Source organism: Oncorhynchus clarkii, chromosome 23 (assembly GCF_045791955.1).
Source record: "Oncorhynchus clarkii lewisi isolate Uvic-CL-2024 chromosome 23, UVic_Ocla_1.0, whole genome shotgun sequence".
Classification (NCBI taxonomy): domain Eukaryota; kingdom Metazoa; phylum Chordata; class Actinopteri; order Salmoniformes; family Salmonidae; genus Oncorhynchus; species Oncorhynchus clarkii.
In genome coordinates this window covers 6,396,518-6,422,773 of record NC_092169.1, presented here as the reverse complement: position 1 = coordinate 6,422,773, position 26,256 = coordinate 6,396,518, and the positions used below count along the sequence as shown (strand labels likewise).

The window sequence follows — 26,256 nt, the reverse complement described above, 5'->3', positions numbered from 1 at the left end:
GGAGGTATGAGATTGGAATGTTGCAGGAATGACTTTATTTTTTGAGGATTCACAAAATTCATTCCTACACTCCCAGAAGAAGACTCTTGTAGTCGAATAGTAGTCGGTAATGGGGAGGGGGCTTATGATATGAAATCATATACTTGGTTAAAGCGAAGTGTGAAAATCATATATAAAAGGTAAACCTGAGATCATGTGCAATGGACCTGCTGGATTAGAATGGCTGGTGTAAAAAAAATCACACAGTAAGTAGTCTCGGCAATCCCGGACATAGAGCAGCAGCACTTGTTAATGTGGGAAGCAACCCTTCTGCCTAAAGGAGACTGCGCAGTGAGCGAACTAATATTTGTGAGCGCTGGAAGTGCATTAGGTGCAATGATCATGTACAACCAGTAGAGTGCGCCACTGTTCAAGTAAAAGTTGATCAGAACATCTGAACAGTACTAAATATATTGCGTTGAAATCTTCTTGTCAGGCTTTAACCAATATACATTAAAAACCTCTTTCATACACATAATATACAGATAGACAATATTCAACATCTATTAGGAATATACTTTAATTGTCTTACTTGCATTGACTTACTGACTCATTACCAAAAACAATAGCCTGTGGAGCAGAGTAGAGCCACCTAGTGTGAATTAAACCCCCCCCCCCCCCCCCCCCTCTCTCTGTCTCTCTCTCTCTTTCTCGCTCTCACTCTCTCTTTCTCTCTCAGAAACATCTGGCTGAGCAGGAAACTGTGAGCACAGACCGGGTGAACCCCATCTGCCTGACAGCAAGAAGACACATTCAGAGATGTACCATTCTGGCTCAAAACCTCCACTACGGCTGTGTTTACACAGTAGGCAGCTTAATTATGATATGTTTCAACTAATTGGTCTTTTGAACAAACAGAACAGATCTTTTGCCAATAATTGGGCTGCCTGTGTAAACGTAGCCTGTGGCCTCAGCATGTCTACTAGTTGCAGCTACAGACTCAATCAAATGAAATTTCAAAATAATGTACTGTTCAGCCTACATTGGAGTAGTTTTTGCTATGAATGTGCCTCTAAAACATACGAGACAGCAAGAATAACCAGGCTAAATGTAGTACAATGCATTGAGTGACTCATTGGAAACATAAAAACAATAAACACAGTCCCGGTCAGTTCCAATCAAGCCAAAGTGAAGGAGCTGGCTGCACAACCTGCCAGGTTCGCTCTGGGATTACTCATCAACCTGCCAGGTTCGCTCTGGGATTACTCATCAACCTGCCAGGTTCGCTCTGGGATTACTCATCATCCTGCCAGGTTCGCTCTGGGATTACTCATCAACCTGCCAGGTTCGCTCTGGGATTACTCATCATCCTGCCAGGTTCGCTCTGGGATTACTCATCAACCTGCCAGGTTCGCTCTGGGATTACTCATCAACCTGCCAGGTTCGCTCTGGGATTACTCATCATCCTGCCAGGTTCGCTCTGGGATTACTCATCAACCTGCCAGGTTCGCTCTGGGATTACTCATAAACCTGCCAGGTTCGCTCTGGGATTACTCATCAACCTGCCAGGTTCGCTCTGGGATTACTCATCAACCTGCCAGGTTCCCCCGTGGGATTACTCATCAACCTGCCAGGTTCGCTCTGGGATTACTCATCATCCTGCCAGGTTCGCTCTGGGATTACTCATCAACCTGCCAGGTTCGCTCTGGGATTACTCATCATCCTGCCAGGTTCGCTCTGGGATTACTCATCATCCTGCCAGGTTCGCTCTGGGATTACTCATCAACCTGCCAGGTTCGCTCTGGGATTACTCATCATCCTGCCAGGTTCGCTCTGGGATTACTCATCAACCTGCCAGGTTCGCTCTGGGATTACTCATCATCCTGCCAGGTTCGCTCTGGGATTACTCATCAACCTGCCAGGTTCGCTCTGGGATTACTCATCATCCGACTGCCTCCGAAGCATCCTCGAAAAAAATTTACCCTGCTGGATAAACCCACAGGCAGAGGCCCCAAGCCTCAATCCCCTCTGGACCGTGAAGGAGGATAAAAGATTGGCCCTGTCCTTTCTTCTCTCTCTCCCTCCATCCTTCATAAAACCAGAAGAAAGGGGGAGCTTTGTGGTAGGGGTGTTTGAGCAAGGCGGGTGGGGTGCGGTGGTGGGGGGGTTTACTGGTGTAGTGGGGTCACACACTGCCAGGAAACAGGCGATGAGGGGGTAGAGGGTGGGAGAGGGAGGGTGTTTTCTGAGGGTAATTTACTCCACTGCGATACAAGGTGACTGGCCTTACTGGCACACACACACATCCCATCAAGGATAGTATGTTTTACTATCCTTGATGGGACCTACAATTTATTTCCATTCAAAATCCAATTTTCCATAACCCTTACACTAACCCTAAACTTAACCTTAACACCTAACCCTACCCTAACTAAGCCTAAAAAAAAAAAATTGTCCTTGTGGGGACTTGAGGGAGAAATGTTCTTGTTTTACTATCCTTGTGGGGACTTTGGGGGATTTCTAGGACACACCAGGATAGTAATACAAGCCCCCCCCCACACACACACACACACACACAACCACACCCACACACAAACAACCACACACACACTCATCATGACTTCTATCTGCATAACAGAGCATGTGGAGAGAGGAAGGTTCTGTTCCTGGAAACAGTCTTCCATCTGTCCTGCCCGGGTTAGCCCACTCAATTTCTCACAATGACACCTCTATCCATCTCTCTTTCTCTCTCTTTATCTCTCTCTCTCACACACACACACATGCACGCACACGCACGCACGCACGCACGCACACACACACACACACACACACACTCACACTCACACTCACACTCACACACTCACACTCACACTCACACTCACACTCGCACATGCACACACACACACATGCACAAACACACACACACACACACATGCATACACACACAGTTCCTACCATCCCTACAGTAGGGGGGAGCAGCCATTACAGAAAGCTCACTGGTCTTGATACTCGGGCATTTGGTTGATTGGCTCTGTCAAAGGGTGAGGGCTTACCTCCTGAGGTTTCCAGCTGGTCAGTGGGATGGAACGAGTGTCTTCTGGTAAGACGGGTCAGTGTCTGGCACAGACTGAGAGGTGGTGATGTCATACCCGAGTTCTACTGGGAAAGGACAACCACCAATAAACCATAGATCTTGGATTCAAATTGTCAATTGTGAAAAGTCCAGTCAGTCCACACAGTTTCCTTTTTGTCAGACTGTCATGCATTGTGTCACGGCACCCTATAGACAGGGACGGATTGGCAATTCTGGCAAATGCCAGATGGGCTGGACAATTGTTTTGGTAGGTGGGCTGGTCAAAATTGACACACACAAAAAGATTTATTCATATATAAATATAAAACAATGAAAAAGGTGATACGGCTGGCGGCCCATGTGCCTGTTAAGATATTTTCTTGAAATTTGTTGGAGCAATTAATTTTATACTAATCTCTAATGAGCCATTAGCTAATCATGTGGGCAACAGCTGGCTCCCTAGCAAGATGGGCCCGGTCCGGTTTTCTGATAGGCTGAGCTGAAGTCATGCAAACTCACATTCAAAGGCAAATGTTGCACCAGCAAAGAGACCTGGTCAGACTCTGTCATCAGTTATGTCACCCAAGATCATGGATAGTAAAAAATGGAAAGGGTGCCTATAAACGCAGAAAGATCACAATCTACATTGTCACCAACATTGGGCCGGCTAAAACCATGATTTGGTCAAACAGTGAAGTGCATTATCCTCATGTCCAGCCCTTATCTGCCCCTATGATTTTGCTGGCGCCTGCTGCTGTGATGAACAAAGCCACAGCCACTCTCCTCTCCCACCAATTGTGGGAAAGACACAGCTTTGGAAGCTTTGTCACCCTTATCCCTGTCAAAAGAGAGCAGGGTCTCAGATTTCTGTAGGTACTGTTTGTATTTCTCAACTCTAAATATTCAGTTCAATAGCAACTATTTTACAACCAATATATTTGATATGGCTTTGAGATACGGAGTGGCGCGAGCGCAAATTGCGCACCAGCCATTTCGAGGGCAAAGGCCTAGGTCTCATGGGAAGTTGCCTACACATGGCTACTAACAGTGGGTATTGTATTTAGAGATAGCGATCTAGTTATTTGTGTTTTGAGTTTCCACTTACTTTCCCCCTAATGAATAAGTCTATGATATTAGTTAGTGCACATAAAGATGTATGCAATTCATCTCTATTGAAAAGAATATGATAATAATTCTGGAATCCTAATCCTAAATCCCAACTATAGTCTAATTGTCAACCCAAAATTCATGACAATCACTGAATTAGGATGCCGATCAAAATATATTGAATCACGCATTCCTGCTTGGATGGTCGTGTTAGACGAAACAACTTATCTTGAATAATTCTGTAGTCTATTTGTTATACTTTTTAACCCTATCAGTCCCGAGAAAATCAGCAAAGAATATACTTTTCATTTATCTGACTTTCATTTATCTGCATGTCCAGCCCTTATAATTAGCCTCACAATGAAGGGTTTTAACATTTTATTTTCAGGAAAATCAGGGCTACATGTAAAACACAAAATCATTTGGCATAAAGAGTTGCGCTCATGAGTTTTGTTAACAAATGTCAATAAAAAAAACAAGGCCAGCCAATGCTGTAAGTACAGAAATCGTTTGCTCAAGTGGAAAATAAAAATCCAAGTAGTCAGTGACAACTGTGTGGAGTTTGGAGTTTGTGACAGCAACTGTGTGAGCTTATTACAGTATTATAGACACTGTCCTGGGATTTCCTAAGATCTTCTATGGAGAAGAACCTCTTACTTTCTAACGACTCTTGTGTAGCTCAGCCCCCATTAATAACACAGACTAATGGTATCTACAGATGCAGAGGAACGGACTAATCTAATGGTGCAACCCAGTAGTCTTTAGCTCAAACACACAATGTGTAGAACGGGTTGGAAGTCCTAAATCACGCCTGCATTACGGCGGGACTCATTGGGTTAATAAAGCACTATTAATCACTTTGTAAGATGACAACTCACCGAGCAAATTATGCGCTGGTGCCACCAACCAACCTCAAAAGCTAGTGACACCAGTGACACCGGGTGAAATGTTAGCCTGGTGCCCTGTAAGAGTAATTAACAGGGTAGGTGTTGATTTGTTTTGCTTGTCCTGCAACTGCAAATATTCCTCGCCTGGAACTGGAACTCTTGTTGTAGGCTAAAATATGTGCTGTCTCCGTCAACATAATAAATATGCCAGCGGGCATAATAAATGCACTGCCAATGGAAATTTGCAATGATTGACCCTTCTTCAAAGCAGGTGGGCGTCCACACAGGTGGGGACTTACACCTCCTTTCATGTAGCCACGTTTGTCTGTTTCTCCTTTCAGAAGATGTGGTTGGTTTTGATAGATGATCACAACCTGGCTCTGAAAGCTAGGTAGTCTACTAAGTCATCTTGATCATCTGGCAACAAGTAAAAAGTAACACGTGCAGGATTGAGGGACTAGAACATAAGGACAATGAGAAGAAATAAGAAGAAATGCGGGATAAAACCCACAGAAAAGGGAATTCCTTTGGAGGAATTATGGGGGATTTCCAAAGGAAAGACAACGCAAGGCATTGAAAAGGAAACAAACAAATCACATACAGGCGAGGTAGGATTGTCTAGACATTGTAATTGGTGTGTACAGTGTTACACTAAATTACACATTTAATAGCTTTATATTCTCGTTATAAAAAAGTGCATTGTTTCAAAAGTTGCATGCATCAATACTCAAATGAAACAATGGCTACAGCAGCAGGATCCTGGCCCATACCATTGACCTACCAGCAGGAAAATAACTCTGAACATTCTAAACAGCATCACAAACAAAGGCTGCTGAGGGAAAATCCAGAGACATTGTTTGCTGATCATACCCTAATTGGAGACCAGAGTACAACCGCTGACCTGCTCTTCTATACAGAGCATACTGCTGCTTGGTATTCTGCAGCATGTAGACACTTTATCCATGTCACAAACAGAGGAATCACCAATGGTCGACAGATCTTGGTATTTGATGAACAGGAGCCTGATAATCGACCCTTCACCATTAACTCGTACAACAATGGCACGGGAATGTTTAAACACCTAGACTCTGCACTTTCCCTCTAGATACATGAGTTTACATCACTGAAAGAGCTAGCAGACACCTTGAAAGAGAATGGCACTCTAACTGTGGCACTTCAATCAGAAGACAGACCCTCATATCTAACCAAGCCACCCTAGCAGACACGGAGAGTGGCAACTTGTCCCAGGCCTTGGGAATGATTTCCCTACTGGAGGTAGGGATGAATTAGCCATAGAGAACCTCTGGAGCTCTGTCAGAGTGACCATCGGGTTATTAGTCATCTCCCTGACCAAGACCCTTCAAAGACCCTTCTCCCCCGATTGCTCAGTTTGGCCGGGCGGCCAGGTCTAGGAAGAGCCTTGGTGGTTCCAAACTTCTTCCATTTAAGAATGATGGAGGCCACAGTGTTCTTTGGGACCTTCAATGCTGCAGAAGTGTTTTGGTACCCTTTACCAGATTTGTGCCTCGACACAATCCTGTCTTGAAGCTTTACAGACAATTCCTTCGACCTCATGCCTTGGTTTTTGCTCTGACATGCACTGTCAACTGTGGGACCCTATATGGACAATCATGTCCAATCAATTGTATTTACTTCAGGTAGACTGCAATTTCAGTACACAGAGTTGTACAAGATCTTCAGTTTCTTGGCAGTTTCCCGCATGGAATAGCCTTCATTTCTCAGAACAAGAGTTTCAGAAGAATGTCCTTTGTTTCTGGCCATTTTGAGCCAGTAATCGAAGCCACAAATTCTGATGCCCCGTATGTATACTCAACTAGTCTAAAGAAGGCCAGTTTTATTTCTTATTTAATCAGAACAACAGTTTACAGCTGTGCAAACATAACATAATGATCAGTTAGCCTTTTAAAATGCTAAACTTGGATTAGTTAACACAATGTGCCATTGGAACACACGAGTGATGGTTGCTGATAATGGGCTTCTGCACGCCTATGTAGATATTCCATTTAAAAAAAAAACACTTTCCAGCTACAATAGTCATTTACAACATTAACATTGTCTACACTGTGCTTCTGATCAATTTGATGTTATTTTAATGACAACAAAAAAAACAAGGACATTTCTAAGTGACCCCAAACTGTTGAACGGTAGTGTATATATTGGCCAGCACATAGGGATCCTCAACTGTGTCAAATTGAGACGCGCTCAGACTAGCCACTCCAGGGAAGCAAGTCGTGCCAAAGCGGGCGGAGTCGGAAATGCGAAAGCCGAGCTCTGCCTGTCCTACCTCCCCCGGCGGAGGTGTGCTATCGTGGAGTCAAGCAAGAGCGTGTGATCAACTGGCCCTGAGAACTACGGTGTTGCTCCGGACTGAGAATTCACTGCGACTCGACAGATCCCCAATTTACTACGATACGGTCGCGACCACTGCGAGAACAGTTGGCTTGAGAAATTTCCGCCTTGCCTGCCAGTCTGGATAGCCCTATAGAGTCCGACATTCTCCCACTGTTCCCTGAATAGGACCCGTCATAACAGGAATATTTTTGGTGTCTGCTCGGCTATTTCTCCCAGAAATGGACGGTTTCGCCGGCAGTTTGGGTAAGTTACAGACGAATACTAGCCTATTAATATGTCTGTCTAACTGGTGGACGTGGTCAATGCGAAAAGCATCGCAATTCATATAGCAGCCTGGAACGTATTGTGTCTTCATGTATAGGCCTACACGTGTCAGTGCTCTAGCTTATTTATTAAACCAATCGAGTCAACATTGTAACATATCACCTTGACACCAAGTTGGCTCCAATGTGTCAAAGTGCACCACATTTTATGAGCTCTGTTTTTCTGTGCTGGATATCACAAGTAGGCTTCACTTTACGTACGTACCACACTGCATGCAATAGGCTATTGTAACAAAGCATCTTGTGCTATTCTCTCATACGCACTGGGTTGTGCGTATCTGTTTTTTTCTACGTCCATTGCCTGCTATTGCTATGGCAGAGAGCCCTTTGAAAGACGTGTGGGTTGAAGAATAGATTCGGCAAGAAATGATTTATTTATCCAGTCAGTCTGCCAATGCGGGTGCACGTAGGGTCGTGTGCAAGAGCATTGCCAGCGCCGCGTATTTTGACGCGCGCAGAGTGTGCGTGTGTGTGTGTGAAGAGGGGACGTGTCAGATGAGTGGCACTCCAAGAAGGGGGCCTTCCAAAGGTACTAATATAACCGTTACACAATACAATTTAACTGACTGACGTTCTAACAAAAGGAATTCAACTTCCTCATTAGATACTAGGTAGGTGACTATCTCCAAGGACTGTAAATGATTAGAATATGCACAAATACTGTGTGTGCTCAACTTCCTTATTATCACGTTTTTACGAATCTCAGACGCAGTGCTGTACATGTAAACAACAATGCAATACCCTACAGAATACTGTACATTTTGTAAAATCCACACCCCATAGGAAAGATAATCACAGATGGTCAACAAAACACCCCCCAGAGTTTACTGCAGGTGACTTCTGACGACAGTGTTAATTTTTGATTACAGTGATGATGGAACATGCATGGCATCAATTGCTCTCAATATCGGTTAAATTCTTGCTGTTGATTTGCTACACATGCATGTCTTTTTTTATTGAGTTGCTTGGAGATGCCACAGGCAATTATTGTAGTGGGAGTCAGTGTGTGTGTGTGTGTGTGTGTGTGTGTGTGTGTGTGTGTGTGTGTGTGTGTGTGTGTGTGTGTGTGTGTGTGTGTGTGTGTGTGTGTGTGCAGTAAAGTATAGATCGAGTGGTGGTAGTGTCATTCTGTCTTTGTCCTTCCCATTTGAATGCGGTGTGTGTGGTGTGAGCGAATCCCAGTTCTCTCCCTCCTTATCCTTCATGTTTGAATGCACTCAATGCAGTACAGTGAAGTTAGAGGACGTTAGCCTGGAGCACGACAGAGGTGGTGGTGGAGGGTATGTGAGCGAGTGCCCGCACAGCGTATGAGACTTCTGGTGCTGAGGAATACATGCCCAGTCATAACTGCTCTGCAGTGCCCGCAGGCTGTGCCAGCCAGTCCTCAACACTTACTGGGCTGATTTTCTCTCTCTCTCACACACACATTGGGGGGTGGGGGTGTTTGTGTCCACTGCCCACCAGGGTCTTGGGCAGAGCAGGACCTAGTAGAGAAGGCTGTTGTCTCTTTCTCCTTATCTCACTCTAAGGCTACATTGCTTTACATATACACATTATGCAATCGCTTATCAAACATTTTTAATATTTTCCTAAACACACTGCCCTCTGGGCATGAGCAACAGAACCCCATATGCCACATACAGACACAGTGTAAAGAAACTTGTATCTGCTTTACCCTTCCAGACATTCTATGCAATGCTACTTTATGGGATTGTTATTTTTTTGCCTGCCTAGGAAGGGTCTTTATTACACACGTACAATGACATTTTTAAAATGACAGAGCATCAGGTTCGGTATCTACTGAACTTTAGGGCTGGGGCATTATAGTGATAGATATTGGTGCAGCTGTGTGGTTGCTAGGGCTGTGACGATACCAGCATTGGGATATTCTTTCCATAGCAAAAATGAAACCGCGAAGCAGAACAAAGTCTTTGGTACTTTAAAAACTCGCTGTACAGTGCATTTGGAAAGTATTCAGACCCCTTGACCTTTTCCACATTTTGTTACATTACAGCTTTATTCTAAAATGTATTAAATTGTTTTTTCCCCTCCTCAATCTACACACAATACCCCATAATGACAAAGCAAAAAGCTGATTTATAGACATTTTTGCAAGTTTCAAAAAAACATTTTTTTTAAATATACATTTGCGTAAGTATTCAGACCCTTTACTCAGTACTTTTTTGAAGCAGCAATTACAACCTTGAGTCTTCTTAGGTATGACGCTACAAGCTTGGCACACCTTTATTTGTGGAGTTTCTCCCATTCATCTCTGCAGATCCTCTCAAGCTCTGTCAAGTTGGTTGGGGAGCGTCGCTGCACATCTACTTTCAGGTCTTTCCAGAGATGCTCGATCGGGTTCAAGTCCGGGCTCTGGCTGGGCCACTCAAGGACATTCAGATCCTTGTCCCGAAGCCACTCCTGCGTTGTCCTGGCTGTGTGCTTCGGGTTGTTATCCTGTTCGAAAGTGAACCTTCGCCCACTGTCTGAGGTCCTTTGCACTCTGGAGCCGGTTTTCATCAGAGGATCTCTCTGTACTCTTCTCCGTCATTTTTGCCTCGATCCTGACTAGTCTCCCAATCCCTGCCACTGAACTACATCCCCACAGCATAATGCTGCCACCACCATGCTTCATCTTAAGAATGGTGCCAGGTTTCCTCCAGACGTGACACTTGGCATTCAGGCAAAATAGTTCAATCTTGGTTTGATCAGACCAGAGGATCTTGTTTCTCATGGTTTCTCATGGAGTCTTTAGGTGCCTTTTGGCAAACTCCAAGTGGGCTGTCATGTGCCTTTTACTGAGGAGTGGCTTCTGTCTGGCCACTACCATAAAGGCCTGATTGGTGGAGTGCTGCGGAGATGGTTGTCCTACTGGAAGGTTCTCCCATCTCCACAGAGGAACTCTGGAGCTCTTTCAGAGTGACCATCTTTCACGATTGCTCAGTTTGGCCAGGCGGCCAGCTCTAGGAAGAGTCTTGGTGGTTCCAAACTTCTTCCATTTAAGAATGATGACCACTGTTCTTGGGGACATTCAATGTTGCGGGTGTGTTTTGGTACCCTTCACCAGATCTGTGCCTCGGCACAATCCTGTCTCGGGGCTCTACAGACAATGTCTTTGACCTCATGGTTTGGTTTTTGCTCTGACAGGCACTGTCAACTGTGGGATATAGACAGGAATTTATCACAGGTAGACTCTAATCTAGTTGTTGAAACATCTCAAGGTTGATCGACGGAAACAGGATGCACCTGAGCTCAATTTCGAGTTACATAGTAAAGGGACTGAATAATTATGTAAATATGTATTTGTTTTTTATTTTTAATACATTTACAAACCATTTCTGAACCTGTTTTCGCTTTGTCATTGTGGGGTATTTTGTGTAGATTGAGGATTTTTATTTAATCCATTTTATATTAAGGCTGTAACCTAACAATGTAGAAAAAGTCAAGGGTTCAGAGTACTTTCTGGGCAGTGTATGTACAATATGGTGTCCTATAGCTTTGAAAATAAATACATGTGACTCAGGATGACAACATAATGATGTTTGTTTCCAACATTAGGCCTGTTTCCCTAAAGAAGTTTAAATCCGCTTCATGTTCTGTTTACTTGCCACGATACTACAGCGTATCGCGATACTGGTGTCGTCTCGTTGCCCTGGGTATCGATAGCGTGTCATATTGTTGTTCAAATAAATGAGAGATTCACACCTCTGCAAAATAGGATCAAACTTTAGTTGATAACCTTTGCTGTATACTCATGAAGTCAGAGGACTTGGTCATTGATATATGTGACCAGCAACACACATGTACTTCGGTAGTGAACATCAGTCAGTAGATGTGTTAGTTGGTTGATTCATGTGTATGTGCAGGGTGTGAGTGGATGGCAGTTCCACTGGGCCAGGCCAATGCCAGGGCAGTTAACGGGGCACCTGTAGGCATGGCTGTGAAAGGCCACTGGGATGGCTTCAGAGTGCCCCTGCCGCCCCTCTGATCCCCTTCTGCACCCAATCAGCACTTTAACTGTCAAATGAGATTTAAATATAGAACTCACAGGAGCCAGCTGCTAGTGTTCACCGCCCTTGCCCCCTGTCCCATTCACATGTTAACTAGTGTGTTGTGTTTGGGGTAATGCTATTAAATGAATGTTGAGAGACCATAGAGGCGGCAGGGTAGCCTAGTGGTTAGAGCGTTGGACTAGTAACCAGAAGGTTGCAATCCCGAGCTGACATGGTAAAAATCTGTCGTTCTGCTCCTGAACAGGCAGTTAACCCACTGTTCCTAGGCTGTCATAGAAAATAAGAATTTTTTTCTTAACTGACTTGCCTAGTAAAATAAAATAGCTTGGGACAAAATCAGCGCAGCTTTTGGGTTTTTGACTTCGCTGAACTTGTGGGATATGTGTTGATGCTTGTCTGTATGGTGTTTTGAACCTATAGTTCATGTGTGATGTTGATGTTTGATATTTTCCCTCTGAGTGAGTGTGGGTCAGGGCTCACTGAATCCCTGTGTGTGTGTGTATGCCACCGGGCCCTGTGAGGTTGGTCAGTGCACTAAAGACAACTAGAGGATCAGGTTACAGAATTCCTTCCTGGTGGAGAGGGAGAGCAGAGATCTGGAGAGTGTTGCACGTGCTCCAGATCGGTTACAGAATTCCTTCCTGGTGGAGAGGGAGAGCAGAGATCTGGAGAGTGTTGCACGTGCTCCAGATCGGTTACAGAATTCCTTCCTGGTGGAGAGGGAGAGCAGAGATCTGGAGAGTGATGCACGTGCTCCAGATCGGTTACAGAATTCCTTCCTGATGGAGAGGGAGAGCAGAGATCTGGAGAGTGTTGCACGTGCTCCAGATCGGTTACAGAATTCCTTCCTGGTGGAGAGGGAGAGGGAGAGCAGAGATCTGGAGAGTGTTGCACGTGCTCCAGATCGGTTACAGAATTCCTTCCTGGTGGAGAGGGAGAGCAGAGATCTGGAGAGTGATGCACGTGCTCCAGATCGGTTACAGAATTCCTTCCTGGTGGAGAGGGAGAGCAGAGATCTGGAGAGTGATGCACGTGCTCCAGATCGGTTACAGAATTCCTTCCTGATGGAGAGGGAGAGCAGAGATCTGGAGAGTGTTGCACGTGCTCCAGATCGGTTACAGAATTCCTTCCTGATGGAGAGGGAGAGCAGAGATCTGGAGAGGGATGCACGTGCTCCAGATCGGTTACAGAATTCCTTCCTGATGGAGAGGGAGAGCAGAGATCTGGAGAGGGATGCACGTGCTCCAGATCGGTTACAGAATTCCTTCCTGATGGAGAGGGAGAGCAGAGATCTGGAGAGGGATGCACGTGCTCTAGAGCGTTTCCAGATGCGGAATGTCACGTCCCACATTTGTTTTTTGTTTTCTTCACCTCTCCATAACAATGTATTACATTACCGCTGGAATGAAAAATAAATAGGACTATCCTATTCTGAGCATGGAGTGGTTATTTGAGACCGAGAGTAGTGTGGACAGACAGATGGACAGCGAGCGAGACAGTCAGCCAGTTGCCCCAGACCCATTGACAATACTACACTACAAAAACACAGAGCTGCTACCACATTATGGTTTAGGGGGATGTTTTTGCGGGATTTTCTAACTTGATTGTGTGCATATTTGATTTTTTTATGCATCTGCAGGGTATATTTTGAAGATCCTGTCTGTGAGAGCGGTTGTGTGTTTGTGCGTGCATGCGTCATGGTCATGTGCTGGGTGTTAGTAAACAGATGAATGGGAAGCCTGCACAGCCTATGATTCTGCCTGTCTTTCAGCATGTCTCCACTCTGACTATGAACAGATGATGAAGGCTTGGAGCTCTTCCCAGAGACCGACTGCTGGCTGTTTCTTCTTTCTACTGAAGAGTGCGTGTGTGCAATTTCTCATTAGTGGTACTGCATATCCTCCAATTGATCGCTATGTAGAACCAGGAAGTATAGCAAAACATTTTTTAAAGTAAAAATACAATTCCACTAGTGTCTGTCTGGTGGTTATTTTCTGCCCACAGTTCAGGGGAGCTCGCACGCACGCACGAACACACACACACATGCTACACTATTCATCCCAATTATCATAGAGTCCCACTATGTGTCTGGCTATGGTATCCCTGCTTGTACCTGCCATGGATATCCCAATAGGTAGAAGACTGTGGCCCCTACCTGGTAGAACTGTCTGAGGTGACAGTTGGCTCTATAAAAGCCACAATATTTCCTCCCCAGTCCTAGCAGTTGCTGAAGCAGTTAGAAAAAGCCTTAAGATTAAATTAAAGGTAGGATATGCCTCTCCCCAGTCCCCCCTTTTTTAATACAGCCTTGATGTTTCGATCCCCGCAGTTATTGGCAAGGCCAACTGGAAGGTGGGGGAGTTGACGGGAAAGAGGATGGACGGGATTGCGGCTGGGTGCAGGCAGGTTGCGTGTTTTCGGGGCGCATAGTGGCTCTGCGGGGTATCTCTAATCAGGATTAGGCAGGGATGTGATGCTGATGACGGGGGGGGGGGGGGGGTGTGTCTGTGTAGATCAGAGGATTAGAGAAGGGATATTGAACCATGGGTCGGGAGGTACTACAGGGAGTCTGCGACAATATAATGGGGAAAATAATGTTTACATCAATAGCGCTAGCAACAACCACATTAACACATGTTGAATTACAGACCACAGTACAAGAGTATCTTTTCATTTCAAATATCAACTTTCTCAACTCTTAACATTGGCACCAATGCGTGTAATTTGTTCAATTACACTCACTGGATTGAGCAGCCGCGAATACATTTGTTTTCAAATCCATTCATTTTAAAATATTGATTTCTTCTTGCCATTTATCATTTCACCTGATAAGACAAGAAGCGATTAGATATATTTTTTGCTGACATGATGGAATGTGCAAACTGTTCAAACAGATGCACAAGGAAGATGGATCCTTTTAAATACACATTTTGTTACGTTACAGCCTTATTTTAAATTGATTAAATAAAATAAGCATCAATCTACACACACTACCCCATAATGACAAAGGGAAAACACGTTTTTTTTATTTTACGTAACTATTCAGGACCTTGGCTATGAGACTCAACTGAGCTCCGGTGCATCCTGTTTTCCATTGATCATCCTTGGGATGTTTCTACAAGTTGATTTACCTGTGGTAAATTCTATTGATTGGACATGTTTTGGAAAGGCACACACCTGTATATATAAGGACCCATATTTGACAGTGCATGTCAGAGCAAAAACCAAGCCATGAGGTCGAAGGAATTGTCTGTAGAGCTCCGAGACAGGATTGTGTCGAGGTACAGATCTGGGGAAGGGTACCAAAACATTTCTGCAGCATTGAAGATACCCAAGAACACAGTGGCCTCCATCATTCTTAAATGGTTTGGAACCATCAAGACTCTTCCTAGAACTGGCTGCCTGGCCAAACTGAGCCATTGGGGGAGAAGGGCCTTGGTCAGGGAGGTGACCAAGAACCCGATGGTCACTCTGACAGAGCTCCAGCAATGTTTTTCCAACAGTCTTTAAGGAGTTCCCACATTTGCTGAGAACTTGTTGGCTTCTTTTTCTTCACTCTTTGGTCAGACTCAACCCAAACCATCTCAATTGGGTTGAGGTTGGGTGATTGTGGAGGCTAAGTCATCTGATACAGTACTCCATCACTCTTCTTCTTGGTCAAATAGTCGTTACACAGCCTGGAGGTGTTTTGGGTCATTGTCCTGTTGAAAAACAAATGATAGTCACACTTAGTGCAAACCAGATGGGATGGCGTATCACTGCAGAATGCTGTGGTAGCCATGCTTGTTAAGTGTGCCTTGAATTCTAAATAAATCATTGACAGTGTCACTAGCAAAGCACCATCACACCACCACTATGCTTCAAGGTGGGAACCACACATGAAGAGATCATCCGTTCACCTACTCTGCGTCTCACAAAGACACGGCGGTTGGAACCTAAAATCTCAAATTTGAGATTTCCATCGGTCTAATGTCCATTGCTCGTATTGGTGTCCTTTAGTGGTGGTTTCTTTGCAGCAATTCAACCATGAAGGCTTGATTCACGCAGTCTCCTCTGAACGGTTGATGTTGAGATGTGTCTGTTACTTGTACTGTGAAGCATTTTTTTGGGGCTGCAATTTCTGAGGCCGGTAAATCTAATGACCTTCTCCTCTGCAGCAGAGGTAACTCTGGGTCTTCCATTCCTGTGCCGGTCCTCATGAGAGCCAGTTTCATCATAGCACTTGATGGTTTTGGCGACTGCACTTGAAGAAACTTTCTTGAAATTTTCCGTACTGACTGACCTTCATGTCTTAAAGTAATGATGGACTGTCATTTCTCTTTGCTTATTTGAGCTGTTCATAATATGGACTTGGTCTTTTACCAAATAGGGCTATCTTTTGTATACCCCCTACATTGTCACAACACAACAGATTGGCTCAAATACATTAAGAAGGAAAGAAATTCCACAAGTTAACCTTTTACAAGGCACAGCTGTTAATTGAAATGCATTCCAGGTGACTACCTCATGAAGTTGGTTGAGAGAATCCCAAGAGTGTGCAAAGCTGTTAAGGCAAAGGGTGGCTACTTTGAAGATTCTCAAGTATAAAATATATTTTGATTTGTTTAACACTGTTTTGGTTACTACATGATTCCATGTGTTATTTCATAGTTATGATGTCTTCACTATTATTCTACTATTCTATAAAATAGTAAAAATAAAGAAAAACACTTGAATGAGTAGGTGTTCTAAACCTTTTGACCGGTATTGTATGTAAATGTGATATTTAAGTTCAATACTTTTTTATGAATGTGCAAAAAAAATAAATTATTTGTCATTTTGGGAGATTGAGGAAATAAACTTTTTAATCAATTTTATAATAAGGCTGTAGTGTTACAAAATGTGGATATATTTAAGGAGTCTGAATTATTTTCGAATGCACTGTACAGTGGTTCCACCTTTAGAAGTTGCATCATACTGCGGCACACCTTGCGCGCTGCCGCAGCATTCTGTAGCACACCATTTAATTCTCAGCCATTTTTTTCTGGTACTGCAAGTTATTGCTAGTTTGACCACCATAGGGCATCTTTGAGAAGCAGTTGATAGTCTTCCGTATTGTCATTACCAGGGAATTTAACCTTTTTTGTAATAACATAGTATATGGGATTGATTTTAAGAAATTTGGCTTAATTAATTTGAGTAATATTATTGTTTCTATTCAGAGAAAAACAAAACCCTCAGGGAATGGAACATATGGCGCTGTACAACGTGACGGTTGGGAGTAGGCTACAGGATTGGAGGATTCTAAATTGTTTTACTTCATTAGACAACTTTGTTCCAATGTTTCTGTAAATCAGTGATATGCATTCCCATAGTAATTCGTTATGGATCCATCCACTAAATCAACATCTGCATTTTGAAACAGTTTTTTTGTTGTTCATTATTATATTAACAAAATGTGTTTTTGTTTATTAGGCTACTGTGCAGTCTACAATACATACTGTAGTAAACATGGGAAAGTGCCAAATTCCTTACATAAGGGAGAGCAGGCCATGTCTGTACTATAGAATGCAGGGCACGCGGGAGACCGGTGTTATTTCGTAGTTGTGATGTCTTCACTATTATTCTACAGTGTAGAAAATAGTAAAAATATATAGAAAAATCCTGAAATGATTAGGTGTGTCTGAACCTTTGACTGGTACTTGCTTAATTAATTTGATGTTTCTATTCCATGATAAACGAAACCCTAAGGGTTTCCGTTATGATGGAATTGAAAATATGGTGCTGTACAACGTGACGGTCGGGAGTTGGCTACAGGATTGGAGGATTCTGAATTGTTTGCCTTCATTAGACAACTTTGTTCCTTTTTATTTCTGTAAATCAGTGATATTTATTCCCATAGTAATTCGTTATGTATCCATAACTAAATCAACATCTGCATTTTGAAAGTGTTTTTTTTATTTTTATTATTATTTGATTAATGAAATGTGTTTATTAGGCTACAATATATTCTGTAGGAAACACGGGAAGGAAGGAGTAGGTTTTTTGTTCTTAACAGATTCCAAATGTGTTATTTCATAGTTGTGAAGTCTTCTCTATAATTCTACAATGTAGAAAATAGTAAAAGTCTTGAATAATTCTTGAATGAGTAGATGTGTCCAAACCTTTTGACTGGTACTTGCTGGAACGGAAAATGTCGGTCCTCAGTACAGTCCTTGGCTATTTACAAGGAGTAGGCTGTCCTTGTAAATAAGAATTTGTTCTGTTAAAGCGAGGTGTTCCTCTCAGGGAACGCCACCCCCCCCTCGCTCAGCTGGAACGGTGGCGCATGGAATGCAAAAATATTCTTAGAAATATTTAACCTCCACACATTAACAAGTCCAATAGCTCAAATGAAAGATAAACACCTTGTTCATCTACCCAGTCAGATTTCTAAAATGTTTTACAGCGAAAACATAGCACATATTTATGTCAAACCACCACAAAGACACAGACGATATGCAGCCATTTTGTCGAACAAAAGATGCAATCACAAACGCAGGATTAAAAGAAAAATAATTCACTAACCTTTTGAAAGTCTTCATCAGATGACAGTAATAGGACATGTTACACAGTACATTTATGTTTTTTTCAATAATATGCAATTTATATCCATAAATCTCCGTTTACATTGACGCCATGTTCAGAAAATGCTCAAAAATGTCCGGAGAAATTATAGATAGCTCCGCCAGATAACAGAAATACACATCATAAACTTTGACTAAATAAAGTTAGAAAGATACACTGCTTCTTAATGCAACCGCTGTGTTACATTTATTTTTAACGTTACAGAAATCGCTCACTAGGCAATAATCTGAGGCGGCGCTCAGACGTAAGTAATATTTCTCCGCTATGTTGGAGTCAACAGAAATACAAAATTACAACATAAATATTCCCTTACCTTTGATGGTCTTCGATCAGAATGTAGTGGAAGGAGTCATACTTACCCAATACATCGTTTGGTTTCAAGTCGTGTGTCTTTGTATTAGCATATGCTACCACTTTCAGCTGAAATGCATCCAAAATGACTTCTGGTCCCGAACAGTTGCGCATCAAAACTTCAAAATTACATATTATATGTCGACTAAACTGGTCAAACTAAGTGCAGAATCAAGCTTTAGGATGTTATAAACGTACAAAACAATTCTCAATTCAACAGGACAATCACACTTCTTCTCAGGCGAGCTGGAACAAAGGAAGCTCTGTGCCCAAAGCGCGCCCTAACGCACATGTATTTTCTCTTTCGCCTCCCAAAGGGTCAAAACTCGCGAGATTTGCACAATTAAACGCTCTACTAAATGAGGACATCTAGTGGAAGACATAGAAAGTGTCTCCAGATCCATAGCTGGTTGGGAAGGGTGGGGGCGATGACGTTAATGTTGCCCCAACTTTCAGTATTCCAAAACTAGTTTGGGAGATTGCCTGCCCTGTGAGTTCTGCTATACTTACAGACATCATTCAAACGGTTTTAGAAGCTTTAGAGTGTTTTCTATCCAATAATAATTATTATATGCATATATTAGCAATTTTGGACATCATTTTTTTCAGTTTACTATGGGCACGCAATTCATCCAAAGGGGGCAGTATTATGCCTAGTCTTAACAGACTGGCATACATAACTGACTTGCCTAGTTAAATAAAAAGGTTACACTAAGAGCATAACATTTCTGCACCCTAATTTTCTAATACTTCTCTAACCAATACCCAAATGGAGATTAAGTGAAAATAAAAAATCTTATTGATTTATTAAGACCAGTCCCCATGCTTGCCTCAGAGCAGCACAAACGGTGCTAAAATAGTTGTAGGCTTTTGCTTCTAACTTTTATACGCTCTTTAAATAAATAAGACCTACACCATTTTTAACAGCACATTACTCAACACTAGTGAGACTCATTTTGTCTATGGTAGGCCTACAGTATATTGGAAAATATGTTTTCAATGACGTGACTCTCCGCCAATAATTACATTTAGAGAATTGGAGGACTCTAAATTAATATCTAATGGGCATTTTCCGTTAGTATCTGTGAGAATATCTAAGCGGCTTCATTATATCATAGACTTAATTATAATAGAATATACACAGAATTGGTCATTAATATGGTCATCTGGAAACTATCATTTAAAAAACAAAACGTTTATTCGTTCAGTGAAATATGGAACCGGGTGGCAACCCGAAGTCTAAATATTGCTGTTACATTGCACAGCATTCAATGCTATGTCATAATTATGTACATTTCTGGCAAATTAATTCGCAACGAGCCAGGCGGCCCAAACTCTTGCATATACCCTGACTCTGCATGCAATGAACGCAAGAGAAGTTACACAATTTCCTAGTTAATTTTGCCCGCTGACATGAATTTATTTTAAATAAATATGCAGGTTTAAAAATATATACTTCTGTGTATTTATTTAAAGAAAGGCATTGATGTTTATGTTTAGGTATGTTCGTGCACCGATTGTGCTTTTTTTGCGAATGTGCTTTTGTTAAACCATCCCCCGTTTGGCAAAGTAGGCTGTGATTCGATGATCATTTAACAGGCACCGCATTGATTATATGCAACGCAGGACATGCTAGTTCACCTAGTAATATCGTCAACCACGTGTAGTTAACTAGTGATTATGTGAAGATTGATTGTTTTTTTTTATAAGATGAGTGTAATGCTAGCTAGAAACTTACCTTGGCTCCTTGCTGCACTCGCGTAACAGGTGGTCAGCCTGCCACGCAGTTTCCTCGTGGAATGAAATGTAATCGGTGTCCGAAAATACCAATTTGTTATGAAGACTTGAAATCAGTCGACCTCAAGCTCGTCAGAGCTTTTGTTAGTTTTTTAAAATTTTAAATTAGCACCCTTATGTAGACCTAGCCACACCCACATCTGTCCATGCATCGAAAGGGGTTGGAGGCGAAGGAAAAACAAATAAGAGCTACCAAATATAATAATATGCATTTCATAAATATTCAAATAAAGTGTGTACATAAAACATATTAAATACGTCTGTAAAACCACAATGAGGACATCAACCTACCAAGCAAGTTTTCATAAATCATTTGGTACAGGGTAAGAAAAACGTCAGATTATTCTGGAATAGGGGCATAATCCATGTTCATATTTACAACATAACATACATAGGCATTTCATTATTAAGACCTTCAGATAATAATGTCTGGAGGGTAAAAATCCAAAAACATTACCTTTTTTACTCAGACTATTATTTATATCACCTCCCCTGTCTGATATCTTAACTTTCTCTATGCCACATAATCTAAAGGTAGAAATGTCATGTTTTTAGGTCATTAAAATGTACTGCGACTGGATTATTCCTGTCGTTTCTGCTAAGTGGACTTTTATGTTCACTGATTCCCTGTTTTAGAGAACGAGAGGTTTTTACCTACATAGCACAGCCCACATGGACATGTAATATTGTAGATGACATGGGTGTTGGAGCGCGTAATAATGTCATTTATTTGGAACTGTTTTACTGTATGTGGGTGGCAGAAATATTCACACTTCATCATCTTGTTGCACTGTGTCCAATGATAAAACATGCCAGTGTTTCTTGACCGCTGCTCCCACTTTTCGCGAGTTCAAAGTACATGTTCTTGTGAACATTCCAGAGTGTTCTTTAGCTTTAGCGGGTCTTTTTTCTAGAAGTTCGTCTCGTGTTTTCCCCACTGCCAAACTAAGAGCTTCATCCACACATTGTGGAGAATAGCCTCTTCTTAGAAATGTATTGCGTATCTCTGCTGCTTTTTCGAAATAGTCCTGAAAATGATTTCCTGCAATGCTTGTGAAAAACGAATAATAATACTTTTCCCCCTTTCCAAGTTAAAGGTTCCAATTGATAGTGTTTTTAGCCACAATCGGCCCCAACCATAATTAATACATTTGGGCACAGTCGATAGAGTGCTGGACTTCGGGCTAGAATGTTGAGGGTTCGAAACCTGCTCCCTGTTTGTTTCATTACATTATTATGCCGGTCGCAGAGCAAATAGCCTGTCATGTTTCTAGTCTATTGAATAGTTACAGTGTTCAATCATTGATGTCCCAGAAACCGGAGTGGTAAAAACTGTTGAAGTGTATAATGAATGAGTGTGATATACCTGGTATTGGTGGAGTGGTTGAAAAACAAGTTTTAATGACTCCAATCTAAGTGTATGTCGACTTCTTCAACTGTATGTACAGTTGAAGTCGGAAGTTTACATACACTTAGGTTGGAGTCATTAAACTAGTTTTTCAACCACTCCACAAATGTCTTGTTAACAAACTATAGTTTTGGCAAGTCAGCAAGGGCATCTACTTTGTGCATGACACAAGTAATGTTTCCAACAATTGTTTGCAGACAGATTATTTCACTTATAATTCACTATCACAATTCCAGTGGGTCAGAAGTTTACATACACTAAGTTGACTGTGCCTTTAAACAGCTTGGAAAATTCCAGAAAATGATGTCATGGCTTTAGAAGCTTCTGATAGGCTAATTTACATAATTTGAGTCAATTGGAGGTGTACCTGTGGATGTATTTCAAGGCCTCCCTTCAAACTCAGTGCCTCTTTGCTTGACATCATGAGAAAATCAAAAGAAATCAGTCAAGACCTCAGAAAAACAATTGTAGACCTCCACATGTCTGGTTCATCCCTGGGTGCAATTTCCAAATGCCTGAAGGTACCACGTTCATCTGTACAGACATTAGTACGCAAGTATAAACATCATGGGTCCACGCAGCTGTCATACTGCTCAGGAAGGAGACGTGTTCTGTCTCCTAGAGATGAACGTACTTTGGTGTGAAAAGTGCAAATCAATCCCAGAACAGCAGCAAAGGACCTTGTGAAGATGCTGGCGAAAACAGGTACAAAAGTATCTATATTCACAGTAAAACACAGTCCTACATTGACATAATCTGAAAGGCCACTCCGCAAGGAAGAAGCCACTGCTCTAAAACTGGCCTAAAAAAAACCAAACTATGGTTTGCAACTGCACATGGGGACAAAGATAGTACTTTTTTGGTGAAATGTCCTCTGATCTGATGAAACAAAATTAGAACTGTTTCGCTATAATGACCATCGTTATGTTTGGAGGAAAAAGGGGCAGGCTTGCAAGCCGAAGAACACCATCCCAACTGTGAAGCATGGGGGTGGCAGCATCATGTTGTGGGGGTGCTTTGCTGCAGGAGGGACTGGTGCACTTCACAAAATAGATGGCATCATGAGGGAGCTTGATCGCAAATGGGTCTCCCAAATGGACAATGACCCCAGGCATACTTCCAAAGTTGTGGCACAATGGCTTAAGGACAACAAAGTCAAGGTATTGGAGTGGCCATCACAAGGCCCTGACCTCAATCCCATAGAAAATGTGTGGGCAGAACTGAAAAGGCATGTGCGAGCAAGGAGGCCTACAAACCTGACTCAGTTATACCAGCTTTGTCAATTGGAATGAGACAAATCACAATGTATTGTGGGAAGCTTGTGGAAGTCTACCCAAAACATTTGACCGATGTTAAACAATTTAAAGGGAATGCTACCAAATACTAATTGAGTGTATGCAAACTTCTGACCCACTGGGAATGTGATGAAAGAAATAAAAGCTGAAATAAATCACTCTACTATTTTTCTGACATTTCACATTCTTAAAATAAAGTGATGATCCTAACTGATCTAAGGGAATTTTTACTCTGATTAAATGTCAGGAATTGTGAAACATTTAAACTCTGTCTAAAGTGTATGTACATTTCCGACTTCAACTGTATGTGTATGTGTGGATTGGAAATTATGCAGACAATTACATTGATAGAAGCCACAAACTATATGCAATTTTAAAACTGATCTACCCCCCAGAACTTGAATAAAAAAAAATATTGCCATTTTTGTCATCTGTGTGTACTATCCCTTTAATATTGAGTGGGAGGGATTCTTGCAAAACAAATAACCTACTAATAGGAACAACACCATCTACTGGTAAGATTTTGGTAATATCAGGATGTAGAATTGGACATAAAACCAAACAACTTTAATGGCTAATTTCTCTGTACTGGGTAAAATACAACACCAAATTCACTGAGAATACATCACAGCTCCATACTACTTGCCAGACATAGAGAACTGATACTGTATACTGGTTGTTTGGGTGGGCCATATCCGTTGCTGACAGGTGTGTAAAATCGAGCTCACAGCCATGCAATCTCCAGTAGATTGGCCCGTACTGAAGAGCCACCTTTCCAACGAGTCAGTTCGCCAAATTTCTGCCCTGCTAAAGCTGCCCCGGTTTATTGTAAGTTATTTTATTGTGAAGTGGAACTGTCTAGGAGCAACAACGGCTAAACCACGACATGGTAGGCCATACAAGCTCACAGAATGTGACTGCTGAGTGCTGAAGCGTGTTAAAATCGTCTGTTCTCAGTTGTAATACTCACTACCCAGTTCCAAACTGCCCCTGGAAGCAACGTCAGCACAAGAACTGTCAGTTGGGAGTTTCACGAAATGGGTTTCCATGGCCTGAGCAGCTGCACACAAGCTCAACATCACCATGCGCAATGCCAATTGTTGGCTGGGGTGGTGTAAAGTTCGCCGCCATTGGACTCTGGACCACGAATCACGCTTCACCTTCTGGCAGTCCGACGGACGAATCTGGGTTTGGCGGATGCCAGGAGAACGCTACCTGCCCCAATGCATAGTGCCAACTGTAAAGTTTGGTGGAGGGTGAATAATGGTCTGTTTTTTTTTTTTTTTTTCATGGTTCGGGCTTGGCCCCTTACTTCCCGTGAAGGGAAATCTTAACGCTACAGCATACATAGACTTTCTAGAGGATTCTGTGCTTCCAACTTTGTGGCAACAGTTTTTGGGGAAGGTATTTGTGTGCCTAAACACCAACTGTGTGTGTGAGGGGGGGGGGGGGGGGGTGTTGATGTGTTTGTTCATTACCATGAAACATATATATATATATATACTGCATTAATTCATTTTTGTTAGTAGGGCTATAATGCATTAATTGGTATGAGTGTGTAAATATTCCTCCATGTGTATATTCATTAGATACGTTTGATTTTCAGTATGTAGGTCTGTGTTGCAATGTGCCCCAGTATTATGTTGCCTGTCCTGTCTCTGTGACTGCTCTGTGCTGCAGACACTTATTTTTAGCTGTTTGTCACCTACAAATCATGAATGTGCTGCGTAGTGCATTTCCCTCTACTGCCTAGCCCCCACTCTGCTCCTGACCAGCTAACCTTTACTGTTACTGCCTCCTGCCTACTCACCACCACACCTCCCCCTCACAGCTCTGCAAACACTGGAGCTTCCTAGCTGACCACCCTTGTTGTGTACAGCCTATGTCCAAATACACTGAGTTTCCATAATTTTAGGGGATACCTCAACCATGTCTGTGACTATAACACTAAGTGGATATACAGTCGTCTCAGTCTACTAGATACAGGGCCACAGTACACCACTAGTACAACTGATTTTGCTGTGTTAGAACCCCATGTGGCGGTGCCCTGCGGTAGAGTGGTGCAGAGTGATGACCTCATTCTGTCCCGCGGTGATGACCCGGTTCTGTCTTCCTGCTCAGTGCAGTGATGCTGAATCAGAATGGGGAATATTTCAGAGACCGAGAGAGGAGGGGGAGTCCTGTGCTGCAGTCAGTCCAACTTTCCTCTTGTACTTTTCCATGGCAACTGGAAGACGGACGAGAGGTATTTACATTATGACCAGGTGACCAGTGTGGAGGAAGGGGGAGGTGTGTGTGTGTCCTTGTCACCCATCCAATCACAGTGGAGTTTTTTTTTGGCCTAGCCCTGCAGAGTGCAGATGGTGGAGTGTCCTTGGTTGGCAGATAGAGGGGGTGCTGTCTGACTGACAGCTTGTCTCAACATATTGTGTTGAGATACAAGGTACTAAAGTTAATGGTAGAGAGCTGATTTTGAGGGCTCCAGTCTACCTCATTCTTAGCATTCTGATCTCATTGTCCCATGAAGTGGCCCAATAAACTTTGATTTAGATTTGAAGTGACCTTGAACTGATATAACCCATGCTAAAGTGCTAAAGTGAATACATAGATTTTAGAGTACAGTCTGGTATTATATCAAATCCTTGCAGCGGTGAGTCTGCTTTAACATTTCAAATAAATACAACAGCTTGGATCTTGAAAAAATACAACGCCTGTGCCCTGGTCTCTGTTCAACCAAAACCAACACAGCGGGGTTGTGGCCATAGGCAAGGTGAAATAGCTTTTTTACATTACGTTTAAATTATGTTTTGACGCTTTTTGCAGATATTCTTAAAAATAAAAAAAGTTTTTTAGTTATGGAGGTTGGTCTGAGCACACAAACAACTCTTAAGGCTAGGGGGGGAGAGAGCTCTTTCTCTCTGGTCGTCGTCAGTTTTTTTCTGATGTACGGTGGTCCGTGCAACCTCAACCACCCCTCTCCCTCCTTCCTTCCCTCCCTCCCCCAGTTCCCAAGGTCCATGCTGCTTTTCCTGGAATTGGAGGCA

The 26,256-nt window shown here is 42.6% G+C and overlaps 1 protein-coding gene across 2 annotated transcripts in view; it reads left to right on the top strand.

Moving 5' to 3' along the window:
* The first annotated feature begins 7,280 nt into the window (after positions 1 to 7,280).
* LOC139381954 (echinoderm microtubule-associated protein-like 4) overlaps positions 7,281 to 26,256 on the top strand; it is an 85,123-nt gene continuing 66,147 nt past the window's right edge. The window contains exon 1 of one of the 2 annotated variants that reach the window (XM_071125841.1): positions 7,281 to 7,662. In XM_071125841.1, the coding sequence (XP_070981942.1) occupies positions 7,638 to 7,662 (25 nt within the window). In that variant the 5' untranslated portion in view covers positions 7,281 to 7,637. The remainder of the gene's footprint in view (positions 7,663 to 26,256) is intronic. The other variant, XM_071125843.1, reaches the window with a different exon arrangement.